The following is a 21498-nucleotide window of genomic DNA, read 5'->3' on the forward strand; positions in this document are numbered from 1 at the left end:
ATCCTGTTCTATCCCATCTTCCTTCCCCTAGACCAGGCTGTTCCAAGCCCCATCCAAGTCCTCTGGTTGATGTCACCATGCACAGGAGTGTCCCAGGTGCCAGGTAAAGCTCACCTGGAGAGCAGCCTGTCCCCAGATCTGCTCCCAGGTCTGCTCCCAGGGCAGGATGGAGCCTCCAGGGCAGGATGGAGCTCCCAGGGCAGGATGGAGCTCCAGGACAGGATGGAGCTGCCAGGGCAGGATGGAGCTCCCAGGGCAGGATGGAGCTCCAGGACAGGATGGAGCTGCCAGGGCAGGATGGAGCTCCAGGACAGGATGGAGCTCCCAGGGCAGGATGGAGCTCCAGGACAGGATGGAGCTCCCAGGGCAGGATGGAGCTCCAGGACAGGATGGAGCTCCCAGGGCAGGATGGAGCTCCCAGAGCAGGATGGAGCTCCCAGAGCAGGATGGAGCTCCCAGGATGTGTGTGAGGACATCCAGGGAAGAGCTGGTTGCATTCCCAGCACTCTGCCTGTAGTTCTGGGAATTTCTCCATGGTCTGACACTAGGAGCACCAAGGTCATCCTGAGTGGTGGCACTGCCATCCCCACTCCTCCCTCACGCCTTTGGGATGTGTTTGGGATGGAATGCCAGCTCCTGTTTGCTGTGAGCCAGCAGAGCTCTCCTGAGCCTCCCCAGCTCTGTGATCCCATGGCAGGACCCCAGCCCCATCTGTTCCCAATCAGGTTCTGGCTGATGGAATGCTGGAATTCCTCAGGCCGGAGCAGGGGTGAGCACTGCAGGGGAGCAATGAGCTTTTCCATCCACGCTGCCATCTGGTCCCCATTACCCCTCAGTACCACATAAAACATAATAACAACCACATTGGGGGCCAGCACTCTGCAACCTGCTTCCCCTGCTGCCTCCTTCCCTGCCAGGAATGTTCACTGGATGGATTTCCTCCTGCCTGGCACCCAGGAGCCAGCAGTGACTGCTGGAAATGGTTCTGATATTTTTCATTGGATGTCACTGAACGTGGCCTCGTTGAGAGAGGGGGAAATGATTCCATGAGCTCCCAGGGCTCTGTCCTTTCCAAAGGAAGCTGGAGATGGCAAATCCTTCAGCATTCCTGTCACACAGATATTACCAAATCTGCTTTCTTTCCAGCAGCTCACTTGACAATCAAAGCTCTGAGCATTAATGGTGGCTTTTTTATCTAAATTACCTAAAAATCAAGCAGAGCTACAGCAGAAAACAAGGGCCTGTCCTTGTTATAACTAAACCCAGCAGCTGTGTGGGACTCCTGTCTGGGAATCATCCCAGCCCCTCCCAAAGGCAGCACAAACATGGCTATGGGTCTGGGCACTGTTCTGGCACGTGGGGGAAACAAGGAGAGAAAGTCAGAAATCAGGGAGAGAGCAGGGAGGCTGCCCCAGGTGGGGTCTGCAGGGGCTCCAGAGCTCCTGTGCCAGGAGAAACTGGGTGCCCTCAATCCCAGCTGGATGCTGTGGCTGTCCCCAAACCAGCACTGGGCAGGTCATGACACCAAAAAAAACCACATAATCACCCCAGAACCTGCAATGGAAGGGCCTGGGCAGCTGCCATCAGCAGCACCCTGGAGAATACAGGATCCCAAGCCACCCCAAAAAATATGGGCTGAGGAAGACTCTGCTGAAATCCATGAAAAGTGAAGAGTCTGACAAATATGGTGGCTTGTTGTTTTTCTCTTCTTTTGAGGAAAAGTTCCCTAGGATTAAGAGGCTTTAAATGATGAATATGACATTAAAAAATGCCTCAAATTGCTTCAGGTATGTCAGAGACGCGGGTCAGGGCACAAAGCTTCAAATTAAGCAGGAACTGAACCAATAAATGGATTTTTGTGGGTTTGGGTTCCTTCTTTCTGCCCCAGCTCAAATCCCCTCTCTGACCGCAGTGTTTTTCCAAAAAAACTCCCTTATGCACATGAGTGTCTTGTCTGCTCTGTGAAACAGCCCCAGCTTAGCTCTTTTCTTTAGGGTAAAACCTTCTGGCCAACAGCCCAGTACTAACACTGCTCCTGCTGCAGGATCATCACCCAATTCACAGCTCTCTTCTGCCCAAGGCACAGCCAGCCAAAAATAGGAAGTATTAAACAACAGGGCTGACATGGCAATTTTTCAAGGTCTGCACAAGGCATCTTCAAATTGTCACAGACAGTTCATGGATCCACCCTGACACTTCTTAACCTGCAGCCCTTCCCAGCTGTAAAATCTGACACTCCAGTTAATATTGCATCCATTTGGACATGGAATATAAATTGAATGAGCTTAGAAGTCAACAAGGAGCCTGCAAATCACACCCTGTAAAGCAAAAATACTCAGTGAGGGGTAAGACCTACACAGCAAACATCTGCCTCAAGAGCAAAAAAAGCCAATTTGCAAATCACAGACAATTTAACAGAACAGAGGTGCCTGTTTTGTTTTGAACTTGCTTCTGACAACTTCATTGCGTGCTCTCCAGCACCTGGATCAGAGCAGACACTCAGTTAATCCTCCCAGTCACTCCTGATATTGCAAATCTCTTTTCCAGACTGCAGAGTCCACCTCCACTTGGAGGTCTCTGATTTTCCTCACACTCCTGCGGCCACTCTTACCCTTTATCCTTCATGCTCTAATTAATGCAGGCAATCCCAGAATGGTTTGGGTTGGAAGGGACATTGCAGCATCTCCAGCTCCTGGGCAGGGACACCTTCCCCTGCGTCATTAGTGTTCTGTCCTCACCAGCACATCCCCTTTTGGAGGAGCCCCCAGTCTGGGCCGAAGCCATGAGGAATTCACTCCATTCCCAGGTCAGACACCACCACCAGAAATGCAAGCAGGGATGGAATTCTGGTAAAGAGAGCAGAATTTGGCCCAACACCCCTTGGAAATTCCTCTAAGTGTCATTAACACCCTGCTGACCCCCCCAGAGCCACCACTCGAAATCCCAGGAAAGGCCTGAGCAAGGGAAGGAAAGGTTGGGAAATGTGCATTCACATTTTGCCACTCTTTCCTTCAAATATTCTGTGCCATGAGGGGTTGCTCTGGAGTTCTTATCTTTCCATATCTTCTATGTCTTACACATTAAATTTCCAGTTCAAGACCCCCACACAGGGAACAGAAAATCAGCCAACTATGTTTATTAATGTTTTGCAATCTCGTTTTTTTTTCTGCTAAGCACGTTGGTGAAATGTAAAACACGCCTTTGAGTGGCCCCTGTTAGAGTCTGGGGATCTCTAGAGTGCAATAACTGCAGGTTTTTGGAGAGGTTTATGCAATATCTGGAATATTAACAGAGCTGTCCCCAGTGGAATGAGTGGGGCTGCATTTCTTCAACAGATTCAGAACGACTCCCATAAATCTCTGCTCTGCACATGTGTCCCTGCTCAAGGAATTTCCCTAGGAATGCTAGTTGAGGATTTTCAGGAAATTACAATAGTTTGAATGAATTTAGAAATAGTCACGTGCCTAGGATGTATCATAAGAGGTATTGCAGAAAGGAAACTGAGCAATACATTCAAAATATTCAATATATGGGATTTCATTAATGCGGGGTCAGAGCACTCAGCATTTCAAAAGCCACATTGTTCACTCTCATGTTTTTAATGGAATTTTATGGAACATAAGTTTCATCCTTAATTCTACCAAGTAACTATTTCAACTACTAAACCTGGAATTTAGGGTATTTAGGAAATTCTTCAGAAGCATAAGCTTTTAAAATATATATATAAAGAATTATGTCCCCTTTATGAGTGGAAACTGCTTTTGCACTTTTTGACCACTGAGAAAGGAAAGAAATAAATCTTTTATCAACTTCAGTTGATGCTTGTTGGAGCTGAAGTGACGTTGTATTAGAAGGTGATGTTTGAAGTGACTGGAAATTTAATTTGTTAAATTAGATTTAATTTAATTGCTTGAGGCAGCTGCTCTTTGGCATCAGTGTGGCCCATGGCAGGGATGGGCTGTGAACAGCTCGTGGCCACCACTGAGGGGTTGGATGCACCCAAATTCATCTCAAAGGGAATAAGCAGAAGGATCCCAACCCAACTCAGCCCAGCCCAACCCAGCCTAACCCAATTCAGCCCAACCCAATTGAACCCAACCCAACCCAGCTCAACCCAACTCAACTGAACCCAACCCAACCCAAGTGAACGCAGGTCAATCCAGCCCAGCCCAGCCTAGCCCAACCCAACCCAACCCAACCCAACCCAACCCAACCCAACCCAACCCAACCCAACCCAACCCAACCCAACCCAGTCTAGCCCAAACCAACACAACTCAACCCAACCCAACCCAGCCCAGCCCAACCCAGTTTAACCCAATGCAGCCCTACTGGACCCAGCTCAACCCATTCAGTTCAAAGAGGAGCAGATCCCAGACCCACCAGGGATGAAAGCAGCAAACATTAAAGCACCCCAGGGATTGGTGAGATGGGATCCAACCCAACCCAACCCAACCCGTTGGGGTCTCAACCCTGCTGTGCCCTCAGGGGGTTCTGTGTTTGCAATGCGCTGCCCCGAGGGACCTGACCTTTGTAGTTCCCATCCAGCTGATTTAATAACTTGATAATGAGGAAGGAGCCCCAGATCTGCCCCAAACCAACCCAGCAGGAGCCTCATGGATCAGCACAGAGCATGTGGCACGTGGGCTGTCCAGCACACATGGATCCCTGATGTCTAACCCAGCTTCACAGCTCCAGCCTGGAGAGCTGGGAATGTCTCCTTCCTGTCCTGCCCTTGTGCCCAGAGGCTCTGCCACCCCTCAGGGCTCATTCCCCATGGCATCCAAAGGGAATTCTTCACCTGAGCCTTCATGGGAGTCTGGGAGAGGCAAGAGGTGTGCTGTTGCTGAAGGAAATGAATCCTGGAAGGTTTCAAAAAATTCCATTTGGGAAAGACGTTGTTTCCTAAGGCTGCTGTTCCTCCCTGCCTGTGCGGGGTCTTTGTTCCCCTTTCCCTGAGCCCTGAGGGGAGCCTGGCTGGATGTTCAGGTTCTTGGGAAGGCTCGTCCCACTTACCTTCGATCACACACTGGTCAGGGATGGGAATCCTCCTCCCCATCTCCATCACAAACTCTTTGACTTTGCCCAGGTTTTCCTTCAGGTGCAGGTACAGCTTGTCCTGGTATTCCACAGTGCCCATGGCTGCCTCTGCCCTTCCCTGCACGGCCTTTTCCAGGCTCAGCTCTGGCACTTTGGCTGGCTGGGGGCAATCAACACTTGGGTGTGAAACCGAGGAGTTCCCCACGTGCACTGCTCCGGGGTGGAGCTCAAAAGGCACTTTCTGGAGTTCCTGGCTGAGGTAGAGCTCAGAGAAGGAGATTCCAGCAGGGATGTCCCCGTTTTCCTCGTCTTGCCCTCCCTCTGAGCTCAGCCCTTTCATCCGGAGCGCGTGCAGGGCCAGGCTCTTGGACCTGGGGGGAGGAAGAAAGGAAGGGAAAACGGGTTTGGAATAGAGGCAGAACATGACCCCCCCCTAAAACCTGCCCTCAGAGAGCCAAGTGTGGGGCTCACTGAGCCAGGGACAAGAACCTTCTGGGAAATCTACATTTCAAAAGCCAAGCTCAAGCCATGGCTTTAATAAATGAATGAAATGAAATGAAATAATATCCAAATGATATCCACATATCCCAACATCTGCCATGGGGGGAGCGAGGCAGCCCCTCTGCAAGGAACTTATAACCCCGGGGGTGCTGTGGCTGCTTTACCAATCACTTCATAAAAATGCCAGCCAGCAGCAATTCCCTGGGCCAGGAGTTCCTGCTCTTCCTGCCCTGGGTCCCTGCTGGGGATAGAGGGGAGCAAAGAGGGCACAAGTGGCTGAAAGGGCAAACCCTGGAGCAGGAGGAGCAGAGCTCAGTGTGGAGCTGTGGGGACAGCCTGAACAGCCTGTGGGTCACTGTGGGTTAAATATTGTTAAATATTGATAAATACTGTTAAATATTGAGAGATATTGTGTTGGTGATAACACCCCAGAAAAGCTCTCAGGACTTTTCCTCTCTGTGATATCTCAATGCAGTTGTTTTCTTGCTCTTTTTGTTGCTTTAAGGCACAGAAAAGATTAAATGGGCTCCCCAGGAAAGCTGTGGCTGCCCTGGATCCCTGGAAGTGTCCAAGGCCAGGTTGGACACTTGGGCTTGGAGCAACCTGGGACAATGGGAGGTGTCCCTGCCTATGGCAGGGTGGGACTGGATGGGATTTGAGGTCCCTTCCAACCCAAACCATTCTGTGATTTACAAAGATTTCATCCAGCCCTTAAGTTCATGGATGCAAAACTTGTTAAAATTCGGTTTATACTGCCTGGGGGTACGACATGAGCAGACCAAACCCTCCATGTCTGGATAAAGTTTTATGACAAAACTGATCTCCCTGAACCCCTCACACATTTTCCAGAGCCATACCTGTTAAACCTCATATCCTTCCTCTCTTCTTTAGAAACCTGGCCCAGGCTGTATCTCCTCACTGAGCCAGGGGTGCTGTTGTCCACATTTATTTTCTCTTCAAAAGCCTGGATTTTAACTTGCAGCTTTTCATCTTCTTCACTGCCATTCACGACAGATTTTAAATCATCCAGGGGTACAGGACATTCTGCCTCAGGGTCGTTTTCCACCCTGAGGGAGCAGAAAGCAGAGGTTTAACCCTGGCACTCTGTGTTCACTGTGCTGTGTTTCTGGTGGTTTGGAGCTGGTAAAATAATTACATTTGAACAGAAATTCCCTGAGATTATCTTCAGGAACATCTTCTAGGTCGACATCTCTGGTGGATCAGAAACACTGAGCATCTCTGACAGCCCTGGATTAGAAACTGCCAACACCAGCAAACCACAACTCTGTCCCTGATAGTCAAAAGTTTTTCATCTGAACTCAAACCATTCTCTCAAAATTTCTAAACACTGACTTATTGCCTCATTTTCACAAGGCAAAAGTCAAGCTATTTGCAGACTTTATAGAATTCTGTGGTTTTAAAGCTTTGACCAAAGTACATGCAGTTCTTACTGAATTATTGCACTCTGAGAAAGAAAAATACCTTTTGAAACTCAGGAAAAGTTCTGAGCAATGCGACTCCAGCTCAGCAAAGAGAAAATGAAGAGTTAAAACAAACTTGTAGGACTGCAGGGCAAGTAGTTTTGTTTTGGATTTGTAATGTTTGCCTTAAAAATCACAGAATCAGAGAACCATGGAATGGTTTGGTTTGGAAGGGAGATGAAATCCTATCCAGTGCCATCCCTGCCACATCAGGGGCACCTTCCACTGTCCCAGGCTGCTCCAAGCCTTGGACACTTCCAGGGATGGGCAGCCACAACGTGGAACATCTTAATGCAAAATTCAAAGGTAACTTTCAGATAAATTGAATGGAAGCTGTTGATCTTACAGGACAAAAAGAAGGAAAGGGCACTGTAGGTAAAAGCGTGCTGGGTTGCCTCAAACACCCTTGAAAATGGCTTTTTCTGGGTTCCTTCATTGCTCAGAGCCTGCAGAGACACTCAGTTCCAAATATTTGCTGGAAATGTGAATTTATTCTGCCTTGAAGATGCTGCAGCAGCAGCAGGACTGGATTTCCCAGGGACCAACAGCAAGAGCATCACTGCTCCTTCCCCTCTCCCTCTCCTGCTGGGATGGTGTGCACGTTCCCTTCTCACTCCTGCAAGCAGGGAGGAGCTGGCACAGAAAATCATGGAGGCAGCAGAAAGCAAGCAGGAATCTCTTGGAGAATCAAGGGGGATTGGGCAGCATTTCCTTTTTGAACTCTACCCACAGCTCTAAAACCAGTTTGTTATGCTTCTGACTATTTCTTTGTTTGATTTTCTTTTTTTTTTTCGCCCGATGAACAAACATCTGAATAGCTAAATCTGTAAAACATGGATATATAAAACCACAAATGAGGGGTTGAACACAGCCCTTCCAAAGCTGCAGAGCATCACAAGTCACGCTCGCAGTGGGGGAGCCCATTAAAAACTCCCCAAACTGCAAATTACCAATTGTAAAAAGCCAGTTTTTTAAAAAACAACCAGAAATGTGGCATCACAAAATGCACTTTTTCACTTGTTTTGATAAAGGCAGCTCAGAATATTTCTCAGGGGAGCTGGCAAGTTTTGTCTAGCTTTGTTTTTAATTCGAGCAAGATCTCATAATATATTAACAGTGAGGAGCACTTGAAAAATATTCTTCTGTAATAAAGACCCTTGATGTGACCTTTCCTAACAGATCTTTCTGGGGATGTAGGACAAGATTTAATTTATTGGAAAGCAGTCACAGCTCCAAACACTGCTGCCATTGTGGGAGCTGAGCTCGAAGGAAAACTTCTGTTCCCTGTGTAAATATGGGCAAAGCCTCAGGACACAGAGAGGGGATTGATGGACTGGTGGGCTTTGGGAGTGACAGACCCCAACCAGGGAGCCTTGGTGATGCTTGGAATTAAAAATGGGGTTTCAAACAGCACCTCTTTGTCCAGCATTCTCCTGCTGAGCTCCCATGGCTTTGTGAAAGGAATGCAAGGAAATACTTCTCCTAAAGAATAAAAAAAAATAGTTATGGTTGGAAAAGAAATGTGGCTGAATCCTATTTTCCATGTGTAGAGCAGAAAAAAGTCACTCCTAGGGTGTGGAGGGTGGGCTCCTCAAGCCACCACCTCTTTTTTGCCCCTGTTGGTGCCAGGATTTCCAAGTGGGAAGCAGAGCATCTCTGAGTGCCCAGGAGCTCTCCTGTGCACCAGCCTCGTGCTCACAGCAGTTCCCTGGGAAGCCAAAAGCACAAAAACCCCACAAAACCCTCAGCGAAGGCTCCATCCCACCCCACTGGGATGCCTGGCAGCCCTTCCAGCTCCACTCAAACCAAGAATTGTTTGCAGCCTTGGCAAGAGGCACTGCTGGATTGCTGAGGTTGCTCCAGCAGGATCAGTTTACACCAAAGTGGTGAGGAGGAGGAGGAAGCGGAGGAGGAGGAGGAGGAGGAGGAAGAGGAAGAGGAAGAGGAAGATGCACAAGCTCGTGGAGGAACCAAAATGCCAAAAATTGTGCCAGGCTGCTGAGGGCTTCATGGACAAATGCACCTCAGTGTCCAGGTGATGCATTACACAAAGGACATTTCTCCAGACCAGCAGCACCAGTGGGGTGCTCAGTGGGATAAAGAGCATCCCAAAGGGAGATGAGTGAAAATTCACCCAGGAAAGTGGCCAGGGCTTCACCTCTGTGCACATGGACACCACGAGGATGAGCCAGGTGCTCCCGGTTTGTTAAGGGAGAGAAAATCACCTCCTCAAATGAGATGGACTAGAAACTTTAAACAAGGCAAGTGGTGGAGAAAAGATCATGGACTTGTCAGCAGGATCCCAGACTGCTTTGGGTTGGAGGGAACTTAAATCCCATCCCGTTCCACCCCCTGCCATGGGCAGGGACCCTCCCACCATCCCAGGCTACTCCAAGCCCCATCCAACCTGGCCTTGGACACTTCCAGGGATCCAGGGGCTTCTCTGGAACCTGTTCCAGAGCCTCCCCACCCCATGAGTAAAGAACTTCCTCATATTTACCCCAAATCTCTCCTCTCCACATGTAAAACAATTCCAAGCAGCCACACCACTGGGAGGAGCAGAACTGGTGCAGCCTCATGCTCAGCTCTTACCCACAATGAGGACTTTGAAGCTTTCTTTCCTTTTAATTGACTACACTGCCCCTCTAGGTAGGATAAGTCCATTAAAACCCTGTATGTGGTCTTTAAAAGCCCCTCTGGGACTGAATAACTTTCAATTTTGGGACAGTAAGGAGCAGCAGAGCATGACCTGGTTTCAATTACGCTTCCCAGTCCCTGTATGTAAAATTCCCTGTGTCAAGCCACACTGGACCAGCCATGGCTCTGAAGAAATCAGCTTCTCCTTCTGTAAACACAGGGGTTTTGGAAGGAATGGTTATAATCCAGGCACACAGTTTAAATCCTGGTTTCCTATCACAGCACAAACACTCTGGGTTGCTGCTCTTCAGCTCAGGGGCTGCAGCAGCTCCAGAGCTGGAAGGGCACTTCCACCTTCACATCTGGACTGGTCCCACTTCCCAGCCCCGAGTCAAAATCAACTCTGCTTCAATCAGCAGAGAACTCTCCTTCAGCCCTGTCTGATTGAGCTGATGCTCTGCTTGATACAGGCCTGGAGTGAAAAAACAAATAGCTAAAACTGTGAAAAAGCAGCATTTTGCTGTGATCTCTCACAGCCATGTTGAGATAACGACGGCACAGAGGGTTGGGGAGGGAATGAAATTTAAAATAAAGAAAGAAATAAAATTGAGCAGAGAGAGAAAATCATCTGTAACCACACTCACAGTCAATGAAGCTTCTACACTTCAGCCAGTCCTTAACAGAGAATTTTAGAGAGAAACAACCAGCTTTTGATGAAAACCTTTTTTTTAACCTTTTTTTTTTAGCAGCTCTAGAGAAAAACGTTAAGCACAGAATGTAATAAGGAATATCACAGTATTTTAACAAATAAAGTAATTTTTCAGCCATAAATGGAGGGACCATGATGGGTTGTGAATGCTGAGGGCTGTTTTCTGCTGAGGTTCTGCCACCAGGTGAAGCTTGGACATTTCTCATAGCCTTGTAGTCAGAGGAGGGGCTCTGTCTGGGCTCCTCTCCTTTTTCATTTTTACCTCTTTCCAGGACACCAATTTTTTATTTCTCCACTGACCTCACTGTTTTGGATCCATGGCTCCCAGTCTGGCTCCAGGGCTGGCCTTCACTCTTAGGAGTTTTCTGACATCTGTGTTCCATTTTTTCAAAGAATTTCATTTTTTCCAGAAACTACTTCTGTGTGCCCCCCGACCTACTGCAGTATAGACAACTCTAATTATTAAGTCTCTCACTAATTAGAAGTGACTGCCACCCTGTATTTAAATAACGTTCCTATCCTCACCATGAGGAACATCATAATGCTTTAACCTCAGGATGCAGCTGAGTGAACAGAAATCTCTCTGTGGATGCTTCAGAAATTGATTTCAGACTTTTTTTGGAGAAATCTCCATCAGGGAGCTATGCCAGCCATTGTTCTCATCACCCTCAGTGGGCATTTTCTAGAATAAACTCAATGATAATTGTGAGGCCTGACTTCACTGATTTATTTTTAAATGAGGCTTTTTAGCTTGCTTAGGTCTACTTATCTGGGGCATGGCTTACTTCATGGCAATGGGAGGACATTTCATGGGAATTTTGATGCCTAAAGAGGCTGCCTAGAACAGAGGCTGGGCAGAGTTAAAGGAATAAAGCAGGGATTTATTAAAAGCCTTTCAAGGATTCACTTTGGGCAGTGCAAGAGCCCGGACAGGATGGACCCGAGTCAGGAATTTTCACACTTTTATAAGTTTGGGTTCATTCCCACCTTGGGGTTCATTGTCCAACCCCAGCTCCAGGTTCTGCAGTCCCACCCTCCCAGATTCTCTCCTCAGTTCTCTGCTCTTTGCACTTTTTGGGGCTGGAGCTGCAGCGGTGTCCTTGGTTCTGGGGCTGGAAAAGGATTGTTTTGTGGGGCTGAGCTGTGAGGAGAACTTGGAACACTTCGTACGGAGTTCAGAACTCTACACTAATCCAATACAGAATCTGGAGACACAAAAGCTGAGCCTGAAGGCACCAGCAGAGCCCTGGGGAGGGCCGGGCTGGGGTCCTGGCAGTACCTGGCTGCCGCTCCGCCGTCGCGGTCCAGCTGCCGCGCCAGCAGCCTGGCAATGGCAGAGAAGCTGTTGCTCATGCGATAAATGTCCCTGCTCTGGGTGCCCAGGATGCTCGGGAAGCTGTCGGTGAGGCTCTTGATCTCCAGCAGGAGGATGTGGTGAAAGGAGTGCTCCATGTTGGCCAGCTGGTTCACCAGATACAGCAGGGACGTTCTGGCTCGCTCCTGGGCAGTGGGGAGATAAGGACAGTGCTGAACCACGGACAATGAATGGAACTCATTGTTTTCTGCTGGCAGGGGCTTGGTGTGCTGGCATTGAGTCACTGGCCCTGGGGGAGAGTGGCTGCCCTGTGATGACAGAGGCAGCTGCCTCAAAACCAGTTTATTTGTGGTCACGCTGAAGTGACTTTTGTTCCTCTTGGTGTTACCTAACCCAGCCTAACTCAGGACACCTTGTTTCCTCCTCAGACCTGGAGCCAGATCCCTGAAGGCTCTTCAAGGGCCCTGCATCATTCGGGGTTGGCAGATCAGCCTGGCTCACTGGCTCCTCTTTCACCTCTGATGAGGCTGGCTCAGCTACTTCATAAAACCAGAGAATGGTTTGGAAGGGACCTTAGAGGCCCACCCTGCCATGGGCAGGTTGCTTCCACAGGTTGGCCCAAGCCTCACCAACACCTCCAGGAATAGGGAACATCCAGCCTGGATCTGAACATCTCCACATTAGGGCTCCTCTGTTACAGTTGTCCTAATTAGATTGGGTTCCACAGTCCTAAAAACACCCAAGTGGGAAAAGCAGTGGAAAAACCAGCAATTATCTCAGGAACCCCCATCAGATCCTTCACTGGGGGAATCCTTTAACTCAGGGAAGCCCACTTGGCCCTCAGCAGATGGATACAGAAACTGGGAGATGTTTGGTTTCAGCCTGTGCTGAAACACAAACAAAGGCAAACACAAAGAGCTTTTCCCTTCCCAAGGGCTCACGTGCCATGCACGTGCAGTGCATGTGCACTCTGCAGGGTCCCAGCCCCATTTCCTCCTCTCTTCTGGGACCTCGTAACCAGTGAGCAAAACCTGCTGAAAGTTTGATTCCAGACCCAGCTGAGCTACAAAAACACCCGGCAGATTTTGGCAGGACATGGCCCGAGCATCACGGGCGAGGCTTTTTCTGAAGAGCAAGTCAAGGAAATGGAAGGAAAAGCAGCTCTGCTGCATCGTGCCATGGCAGGGACAGATGGGAAGGGTGGATCAGACAAACTGCATCCCTTCAGCCACGTGGGGAGAACTCCAGCTACACCCTGGGCTGGGCTGATGTGACCAAGGAGCTTTTTCCTCAATGGCTTGAGCAAGGTTGACTTTTTGGTGCACAGTCACTCATTTATTTGAAAGCTGATCCTTCCTCCAAGAGATAAACAGAGGCTCAATTAACATTTAAAACACATTTTTGTTTTCTAAACAAACTGTGCAGCAGACTAAATGGAGGAGCAGTTTTGACCATTTTCCTGTCACTTTGATCCAGCTGGAGAGTCTCCAGCCATGCTGAAATGCTGCTACTCGCCTGGAGTGAGGTAAAAGAACAATAAACTTGCCTGAGTAATATAATACGTAACTGTTTCACAAAACAAAATTAAAGCAAAATAGCTCGACATGAAAGCAGCCGTTATCCCTGCCACAATTCTTATCCAAAATGTTTCCCAAAGCCTATTTGGATGCACATAACCTCTTGTTATTTCAGCAGTGCCTGTTTGATGTATTTGTGTATTTTCTCATAAGCAACCCTTACATTTTATGGCATTACATCTGCCAGAAGGTGAAGAGCTAAAGCACAGGCAATGAGGTGTGGCAATGTGTTGTTCTTTTTTTCCCTCAAAAACAGGTTCAGGAGACTACAAAAAAGATCACAAGGCTTTCAGAAATAATTCCAGCTCCCAGGTGGTTCAAAACATAGGGGAAAAAATAAAGTGTCCGATCGCCCTGAGCCCCAAGATGGTTTTTCCTTTGCACAGATTTATGGTTAAGGGACAAGTTCTGATTTCAACTTGCCCCCTGAGAGCGTGGCTGACACCAGCAAGTGTGATGTGGGTAAACAAGGGGCAGCCTCTCAAATCCAGAGCTCTCCTCTCTCCTGGGGTCCCTGGAAGCACAAGAGACATTTTCCAGGAGCCAGCAAAGATTTGCTGCTCAGATCCACAGTCTCAACCATCAAGGGCCAATCCTCAATCCTTGCCACCTCTTTTGTCCAGGCAAGGCTTCCAGTGACATAAAACATCAACAAATAAAACTCCAGCGCTGCCATTGATGTCTCCTTGCCCGCTTGTTTAGCTTGGCCAGGCAGGGGATGCTGATTCCTGTCTGAGAAGTGGCAGAATATCCCTGGCACAGCACAGGGAGAGGGGAGAAGGGATGAGAGAGGGTTTGGGAAGGCCCTGACATGGGGGCTGTCAGATGAGACCACCAGAGGCACACGTGGGTTGATGGTTGGAAGTTTTTTCCAGCCTGGGTGATTTTATGATTCCATGATCTCACCTATGCTCAGGAATCAGCCATGGAGGCATTTCCTTCTCCTCTCAGGTGAGATGATTCTTTTTGTAAGATCAGTTTAGAGGTTTGGAGCAACCTGGGGTAGTGGAAGTGTCCCTGCCCACAGCAGGGGAATGGGATGAGCTTCAAGGTCCCTTCCAACTCAAACCACTCTGTCATTTCAAAATCTTCCATAATTCAGAATTATTCACACTTCCTAACTTCTTAGACAGCAAAACAAGAGAGGAGCCATTGATCTCCTGGTGGAAAATTCACCCGCACCACCCTTTGTGTGTTGTTTTTATCCCTGTTTTTGAGTCTGGAGCAAGGTCCCTGGATGTCAGTGACAAACACAGCAAACAAATGACAAACTTGTCCTCCCCATGGGCTGGGATGCTGCTGAGCCAGCAGCTTCCTAAAAATTCAGACTCGTGACACAGGACATGGTGAGATCTTACTCAACACTTACCCCAGGGAGACTGGACATCAGTTATTCAGTGCAGGCTCTGTGTGTGCTCCACTCAGTAGATTGGTGCAGCCACATAAACCAACAGGTTAAAAATATGAGGGGGGAAATATTCTTTGAATTGTGTCTTTGTAAACTGCACTCTAGTGTGGAATTTCCAGCACCCAACAGGGCCAGTTGGTTCCTCACTTATTCTTGGGTTTGGTATAAAACAATCACAGCAACAAAAGGCAAAATAAATAAATTCAGCCCCTTTGAAGTAGCAGAACTCAGCGGAAACGGAGCCTCAGAGACACCCAGATGGGGAGAGCTGGTTCAACACCCCAAAACACAGAATCCAAATGAAATCCTTCAGTTCTGAGCCCAGCTGTGCTCAGCTGAGGATTGGCTGGTTAGCAACTGTAAAGTTTCTAGAAAATGCTGACTCTCAAATACTAAATACAGAATTAAATGTGGTCACCTGCAGATCTTATAAAAGTAAAACTTGCTGGGGGATGGAAGTAAACAAAGAGAGAACAAAAAAACTTCATTTGGCTCCCAGGCCTCAGTGGGAATTTTGGCTCCTCTTTCCACAGAACAGAAATAAGATTTACAAAGCCAAACCAAATCTGGTTTTGATTCTTCTGAGATAAATTCAATTTTACATGAATATAAAGCTCCAGATCAGTAGAAACAGTAGGGATGGTGTCTTCCTGTGCTGCTCAGACACACGAGGCCCAGCCAATACACCCCCAAATTAATTACCAAAGGGGGAAGGACTGGAATAAGATCATCTTTAAGGTCCCCTCTCTCAACCCCAACTATTCCATGATTCCATGGCGGGGCAGTCTGGTTACTCGTTAAGAAAGAAATACACGGATGCATTACTTTATAAAGATTAAAAGCAAGCCCAAGCAAGTCCTTTGGTTTTTTTTTGCCACCTTACCTCATCGAGATGTCCAACAGCTCCAAAGATCTTTGCTGTCTGCCCAATCAAAGTGGGAAAACTCTCCCCAGTTTCCCTCAGTGTGGGAAGGAAAGGGGCCAAGGCTGCAGGTTCGTAGTTGGATATTTCCAGAAGGATGTTTAGAATCACCTCGCTGTGGTTGGGGTCCCTCAGGTGTCCAAATAAAAATGGCAAACACTCTTTCAGCACCTGTTAAAAAAACAGAAACAAATTGGATCTCTGTTTTGAATTGTGAACACATATAACCAGAGGAGACACAACCACCAGAGTGATAAAAATAAACCACCAGACTTGGAGTTAATAGAAGAGTTTTCCACCCTTGGCGACCTTTGCATGGAGCTATTGCTGAGGTCAATCCAAGTTCAACTGAACATATGGAATAAGGGTAAGTTCTGCTGCAAAATATGGCAGTTATGCATAAATAAGTAAGGAAATGCCCAACTGAAAAAAACAAAACAAAACAAAAATCCACCTCTACCAAATATTTTCCTTGCTCCAGGCCAGTCTATAATTTATTGATTAAAACAACGTAAGACTCAGCCTTCGTCAATGATGCAGTAAATTAAAGTCCTCGTATAAATTTTTGGGTTCCACCAGAAATTAAATAAGGTGACAAGGTCACAGGAGCTGGAATAGAGGGAAAACTGGGGGGCAGGACCCTCACTGCATGATAAATGTGCTGTAGATAAGTTGTCGTTTCATGTAGGAACCCAATTTTCAGGAGGCTGAGGGTGTAGTCCTCGGAGCCATCTGCCAAACAGGATGCAAGTCCCCACTGAGGGATTAATTCAGGGTACACAGGCACAATAAATTACCTTGGATTCATGGAGACTGCTGCATCTGTGCATTCAGACACAGACACGGGGCATAAAACAACTCCTTCTTCAGGTTTGGATTTTTTTGTTGTTGTTTTTGGTGATTTTTTTGTTTTGTTTTTTTTTTGAGGATTATCAGGTCTCATCAGTTCCTAAATCATGTTACTTGTCCTTGACATGGATTTTAATGCAGCTCATGTACACTGACAGAAACACAGTTATGGGATTTCACACTCAGCTGACAGAGGACGAGCCAAAAACATTGGAGACAAATGGTTTAACCCAAACCTTTTGGTCCAGCAGACTCTTTGCTCTGTTCTCCTCATGGAGGACTTGGGATGGAATGAAAGAATTTCCAGGGAGCAAATTGCAGAGGATGGCACTGCCCTGCACTGTGGGATTCCTCCCTCACCAAACCTGTGAAACACAAACCCTCCAAAGGAGGGGCAGGGAGATATTCCCGGTGTGGTTTACCCCCAGTTGTCTCTTCCTGGCCACGGTGTGCAGGAGCCTGAGGATGTGGAGCTGCTCAGGAGGGTCCAGCTGGGCCATGGGTGCCACCAGGTCCCGCAGGCGGGCGTGGATCGGCTGCGGCCGCTTCTCGTAGAGCGCGGGCAGCACCCGGAGCAGCATGGAGTTCCCTGGGGACACAGCAGGGACCAGGGTCACCAGTGCCCTGCTGGTGCCTCCAGGCTTAGCTTTCCTATTTCCAGATTCAGTCCCGCACTGGTGTGTGACTCTGAACTCCATATCAAGTGTTCCAAGTTCTCCTCACAGCTCAGTCCCACAAAACAATCCTTTTCCAGCCCCAGAACCAAGGACACCGCTGCAGCTCCAGCCCCAAAAAGTGCAAAGAGCAGAGAACTGAGGAGAGAATCTGGGAGGGTGGGACTGCAGAACCTGGAGCTGGGGTTGGACAATGAACCCCAAGGTGGGAATGAACCCAAACTTATAAAAGTGTGAGAACTCATGACCCATTGTCCATCTTGGGTGTAACCATGTCCAGGCTCTTGCACTGCCCAAAGTGAATCCTTGAAAGGCTTTTAATAAACCCTTGCTTTATTCCTTTAACTCTGCCCAGCCTTTGTTCCAGGTCAGCCTCTCCAGGCATCACTGCACTGGGGAGAGCCCCACAACACCAGCACACTCCTGCAGACACCAGTTTAACAATCACAGAATGACTTGGGTTGGAGAGGTCTTAGAGCTCACCTCTTTCCACCCCTCCTCTGGGCACCTTCCACCAGGTTGCTCCAACCTGGCCTTGAAGGATCACCAGTACAAAACCAGGGAGGTATAAACTGTAGAAAATTATATATTGGGCCAAGAAACCAAATAAATTATCAAAACAGAGAAGATCACTGTGGTCGGTAACAACATTGTGTAAAGAAAACCCCACTGATTCCTACCAATTATAATTTTATTTCTGAATATCATGAGAAAGTTGCTTAATAAGCTTTCAGCTTTGGATGATGCTCTGTTGAGTCCTAGGCCAAACTAAGTGTGATTTCAATTAACAAAGAAACAAAAGAAGAAAGAAGGAGAGGAATGACAAAGAAACAACAAAAACCAACAAAAGACAAAAACTACAATTCTCCTTTGCTGAGATTCAGATTTTCAAATTAAATAAGCATCATATGGAAGGAACAGTTAGTTAACAGAGAACTAAACATGCATTTGAACAGAAATAGTTAAGGATGCCATTTCCAGGAATAGAAAGGAGCCAGAGAGAGCAGACAGACAGAGATATGCTAAACCCTCTCTCACACGTTTTCTTAACATGGCTGTGCATAATTCAATTTGAAGCCCAGGCTCATACCAAAATATATAACTTCACATCGCAGTACATGCCTGCCTCAATGGATTTAAGTTTCACTTGAGCAACATATGGAAAACATCTGCCTATTGCAACCCAGTATGGCTCCTTTTTGTAAACCCTTGCAAGTCCTCACGGCCTCTTTGGATTTGGTTTCCAAGAGGAATCAGCTCTCTGGCCTGCTGCTTTTCCTCCCACTTACATCTGAGCCGGATAACTTTGGAAGATAAGCAGATCTGTTCATGGATGGTAGGAAAAGGATATTTGGGTTCAGGCTGGAGCACGTGGGGCTCTTGCCAGACACAGCAAATGCACCCCAGGACACGGCTGGGTCTCACAAGCTCCCCCTGAGCCAAGAAACGAGCCCATAACTCACGGCAGGTTCAGACAGCTCTGAGCCCAGAAGCTTGTAATGATCCCTGAGGGTCCTCATCCTTCTCAGGAGCAGCTCTCCACTCCAGCCAGCCACACTTCTGCACCTTATCCTGCTTGGAGGATCCCTGGCTGCTCCCCAAAGGCTGCCTCGAGCCCCCTGTGCAGCCCCAGCAGTGCCAAACCCCACTCAGTTTGACCCAGTGGGTCAGACCCCACCCCCACCCCACGGACACAGCACATCTATCTCCTGTTCTACATGATCACAAAGGCCAAGGGCAAAGGAAAGAGGGTTGCTGATGAATCACCCTGAAAAGAAGAGCAAACTGCTCTGTTCTGGCCATTTCCTAACCACATTCCCTAGGCTCTTCCTGATGTTCCCACTGGATCTGGATTAAAACTGTCACCATTAACGTTCCATGGGATTGATGCTAAGAAAAAATTCCCCCAGAGGGAGAACCTGGAGATCAAGGAAAGGTTCTGCTTCCCCCAGAGGGTGCTGGGCACTGCCCCAGGGAACGGGCACAGCCCCGAGGCTGCCAGAGCTCCAGAAGTGGTTGGACTTTGCTCCCAGGGATGCCTAGGATGGGATTTTGGGGTGTCTGTGCAGGGCCAGGGATCCTTGAGATCCTTTCCAACTCAGGATACTCAATGATAAAAGGTGAGAGGATGGATTCACTGGAACTTTTCTAGGCTCATGCCATAGTTCAAAATTGAAACATTTTGTACTGATTACACCATAAACTCTTTTCTCTCCGGATGACGTCGTGCTTCCAGCACTAAGTCCTTTCTCTGCACTTGCCCTTGCTTAGATTGCACTGGAAGTTTTCTGCCCACATGGAGCAGAGCCCTTAAACTCCAGTCAGATTTCAGCAATGATTGCAAAAGATGAAATTCCCGTATTCCTGGACAGGCAAATTTCCTCTCAGCTATAGAAGTGTGATGGGAAAGAATCCAAGAGGGAGTAACAAAAAAAAAAAAAAAAAAAAAACAAAAAACCAGCTTTAAGCAAGGAAAGACACTAACCTGAGCCATGCTATTGCCTAAGCTGGGATGTCAGGGCTAGGAAGGGATCTGGAAAGGAAGAGTGATTATTTAGTCTGGCAAAGGAGTGTTTGGAGTGTGGGGTGTACCAGAGGAGTGATGCAATCACAGATGATGGACTGCAGCCACCAAACCTCTCTGAACAAAAAATACTTTGTGCAAGTGCAGCTTTGGGAAGTTTCCTGCAGCAAACATTGCTGGGCTGATATTCCCTAACCAAGATAAATGAAAAGTAAAGGCAATCAGAGCAACCCGCTCCCTCTGCAGCGAGATTGAAGTGACCTCACTGACATGGAATTGCTTTTAAGTGAAGAACCTGTGTGCACACGTGTAAATAATCCCAGATATCCCAGTTTGGGTCTGTTTTTCAGAGACCTCAAGAAAGGTCAGCAGGCACAACCCAGTTGGCCATTTGCTGGTTTTTTCATGGTTGAGGTAGCAAGGGATACTCAGAGCTGTTTGTCACATCTTTACAGGCTCTGAGGGGATTTATACACACCCAGCTTCCCAACTCCCTGATTCCCAGAGCTCAGACAGCCAGAGGTGATACTGGCAATCCTGAATAATTCACTTTTTCCCAATCTTGCTTCATCTGCCTCAATCTAAACTAAGAGCCTGAAAATATTTGTTGTGTGAGAATGGAAAGAACATCCCACTCAGCTCCCTAAATTCCTTCCTTCCCTCTTCCTTCCCTGCCACCCTGACCTCCAGTACTTTCCAGCTGGGAATGACAATTCCAGCACGGTGTCCTGGGGACACTCCATGGCTGCAGGTGAACCAGGGAGGGACCCCAGGGACGTGGCAGGGTGGTGCCAGCCCTGCTCCCATTCCTGGAAAAGGCTGCCCCAAGCTCCAGCTCTGCCCATCCCAGCAGCACAGAGAGCTTGGGAAGGACAAGGAGAACATTCCCACTGGCCCATGGACAGATGGATTTTCACTCCAAAGGGAGCTCCCAAAGACAAAAGCCCCAGCATCAAGACTAATTTTTTTCCCCAGGGTGACTCAGGTTTGACGCATACCTGCTTGAAAATCATGGAATCATTCAGGTTGGAAAGGACCTCCAGGACCAGAGTCCAACCTGTGCCTGACCCCCACCTTGTCCCCACCATCCTGCCAGGGAGGAATTCCTCCCCAGTACCCAAGGCACAGGCAGTGCAGGTTTGTATAAGCAAAACCGGAGACACAAATGGAAAGGGAGCACAGATTCCAAGTTAGATACAATTACAGGAGGGGTTTTTTGCTGTTCTCTGGGTATTTCATAGCCAATACATAATTTGTATGAGATCACCCCTAATCTCACCTAAGCAAAGCGGCTCTGACATGATGAATGGCCTGTTGAATCAATAAGATTACAGAATTCAATAAGACTTAGACTAAATTAATGCTTCATCCAAAAGCACACCTTGTTTTGCTTTTTCAAAGGTAACAGACACAACTCTGATTGTGCAGCTGCAGGTTTACAGCTCCCAAAACAGGATACAGCCCTGACAGATTATCCACGGAGTAATGGTGGTGTAAGTGCTAATTAGAGCTGGAAAAGCAGAACCCCAACAAGCTGTTAGAACTCCTTAAGAGCTCTCCTACATTGCTTAAAGCAATAAACTGTTAGTATATAACATAATTTACTATACAGCGCTGCCTAACTCTCAAAAAAAAGCTGCACTATTTCACTTTTAGACACGCGTATCCAAACCAACTCCAGGTATGTTTATTTTGCTACCAATCCCCTCCAGAGCCCCGGCACACAAACTGAATTCGCGGAGAACACTTTCTTTTCCACAGATGATACAAAAACCAACCCATCCTGTGCAAACCCGAGCTCTCCCACCCCCCCCCCCGGCGTTGCCGCACCTCCCGATCCGCCCCGGGGCGAGCGCGGCTCTCT

The 21498-nt window shown here is 47.9% G+C and overlaps 1 protein-coding gene across 2 annotated transcripts in view; it reads right to left on the minus strand.

Moving 5' to 3' along the window:
- Positions 1-21498, minus strand: part of VEPH1 (ventricular zone expressed PH domain containing 1) — a 50076-nt gene that overhangs the window by 16092 nt on the left and 12486 nt on the right. For both annotated transcript variants that reach the window (XM_062499228.1, XM_062499227.1), the window contains exons 4-8: positions 16859-17025; positions 15549-15758; positions 11645-11865; positions 6396-6605; positions 5014-5408 (exon numbers count right to left, since the gene is read on the minus strand). In XM_062499228.1, coding sequence (XP_062355212.1) covers positions 5014-5408; positions 6396-6605; positions 11645-11865; positions 15549-15758; positions 16859-17025 — 1203 coding nt within the window. The remainder of the gene's footprint in view (positions 1-5013; positions 5409-6395; positions 6606-11644; positions 11866-15548; positions 15759-16858; positions 17026-21498) is intronic.

This window comes from Cinclus cinclus, chromosome 10, assembly GCF_963662255.1.
Source record: "Cinclus cinclus chromosome 10, bCinCin1.1, whole genome shotgun sequence".
NCBI classification, from domain to species: Eukaryota; Metazoa; Chordata; class Aves; order Passeriformes; family Cinclidae; genus Cinclus; species Cinclus cinclus.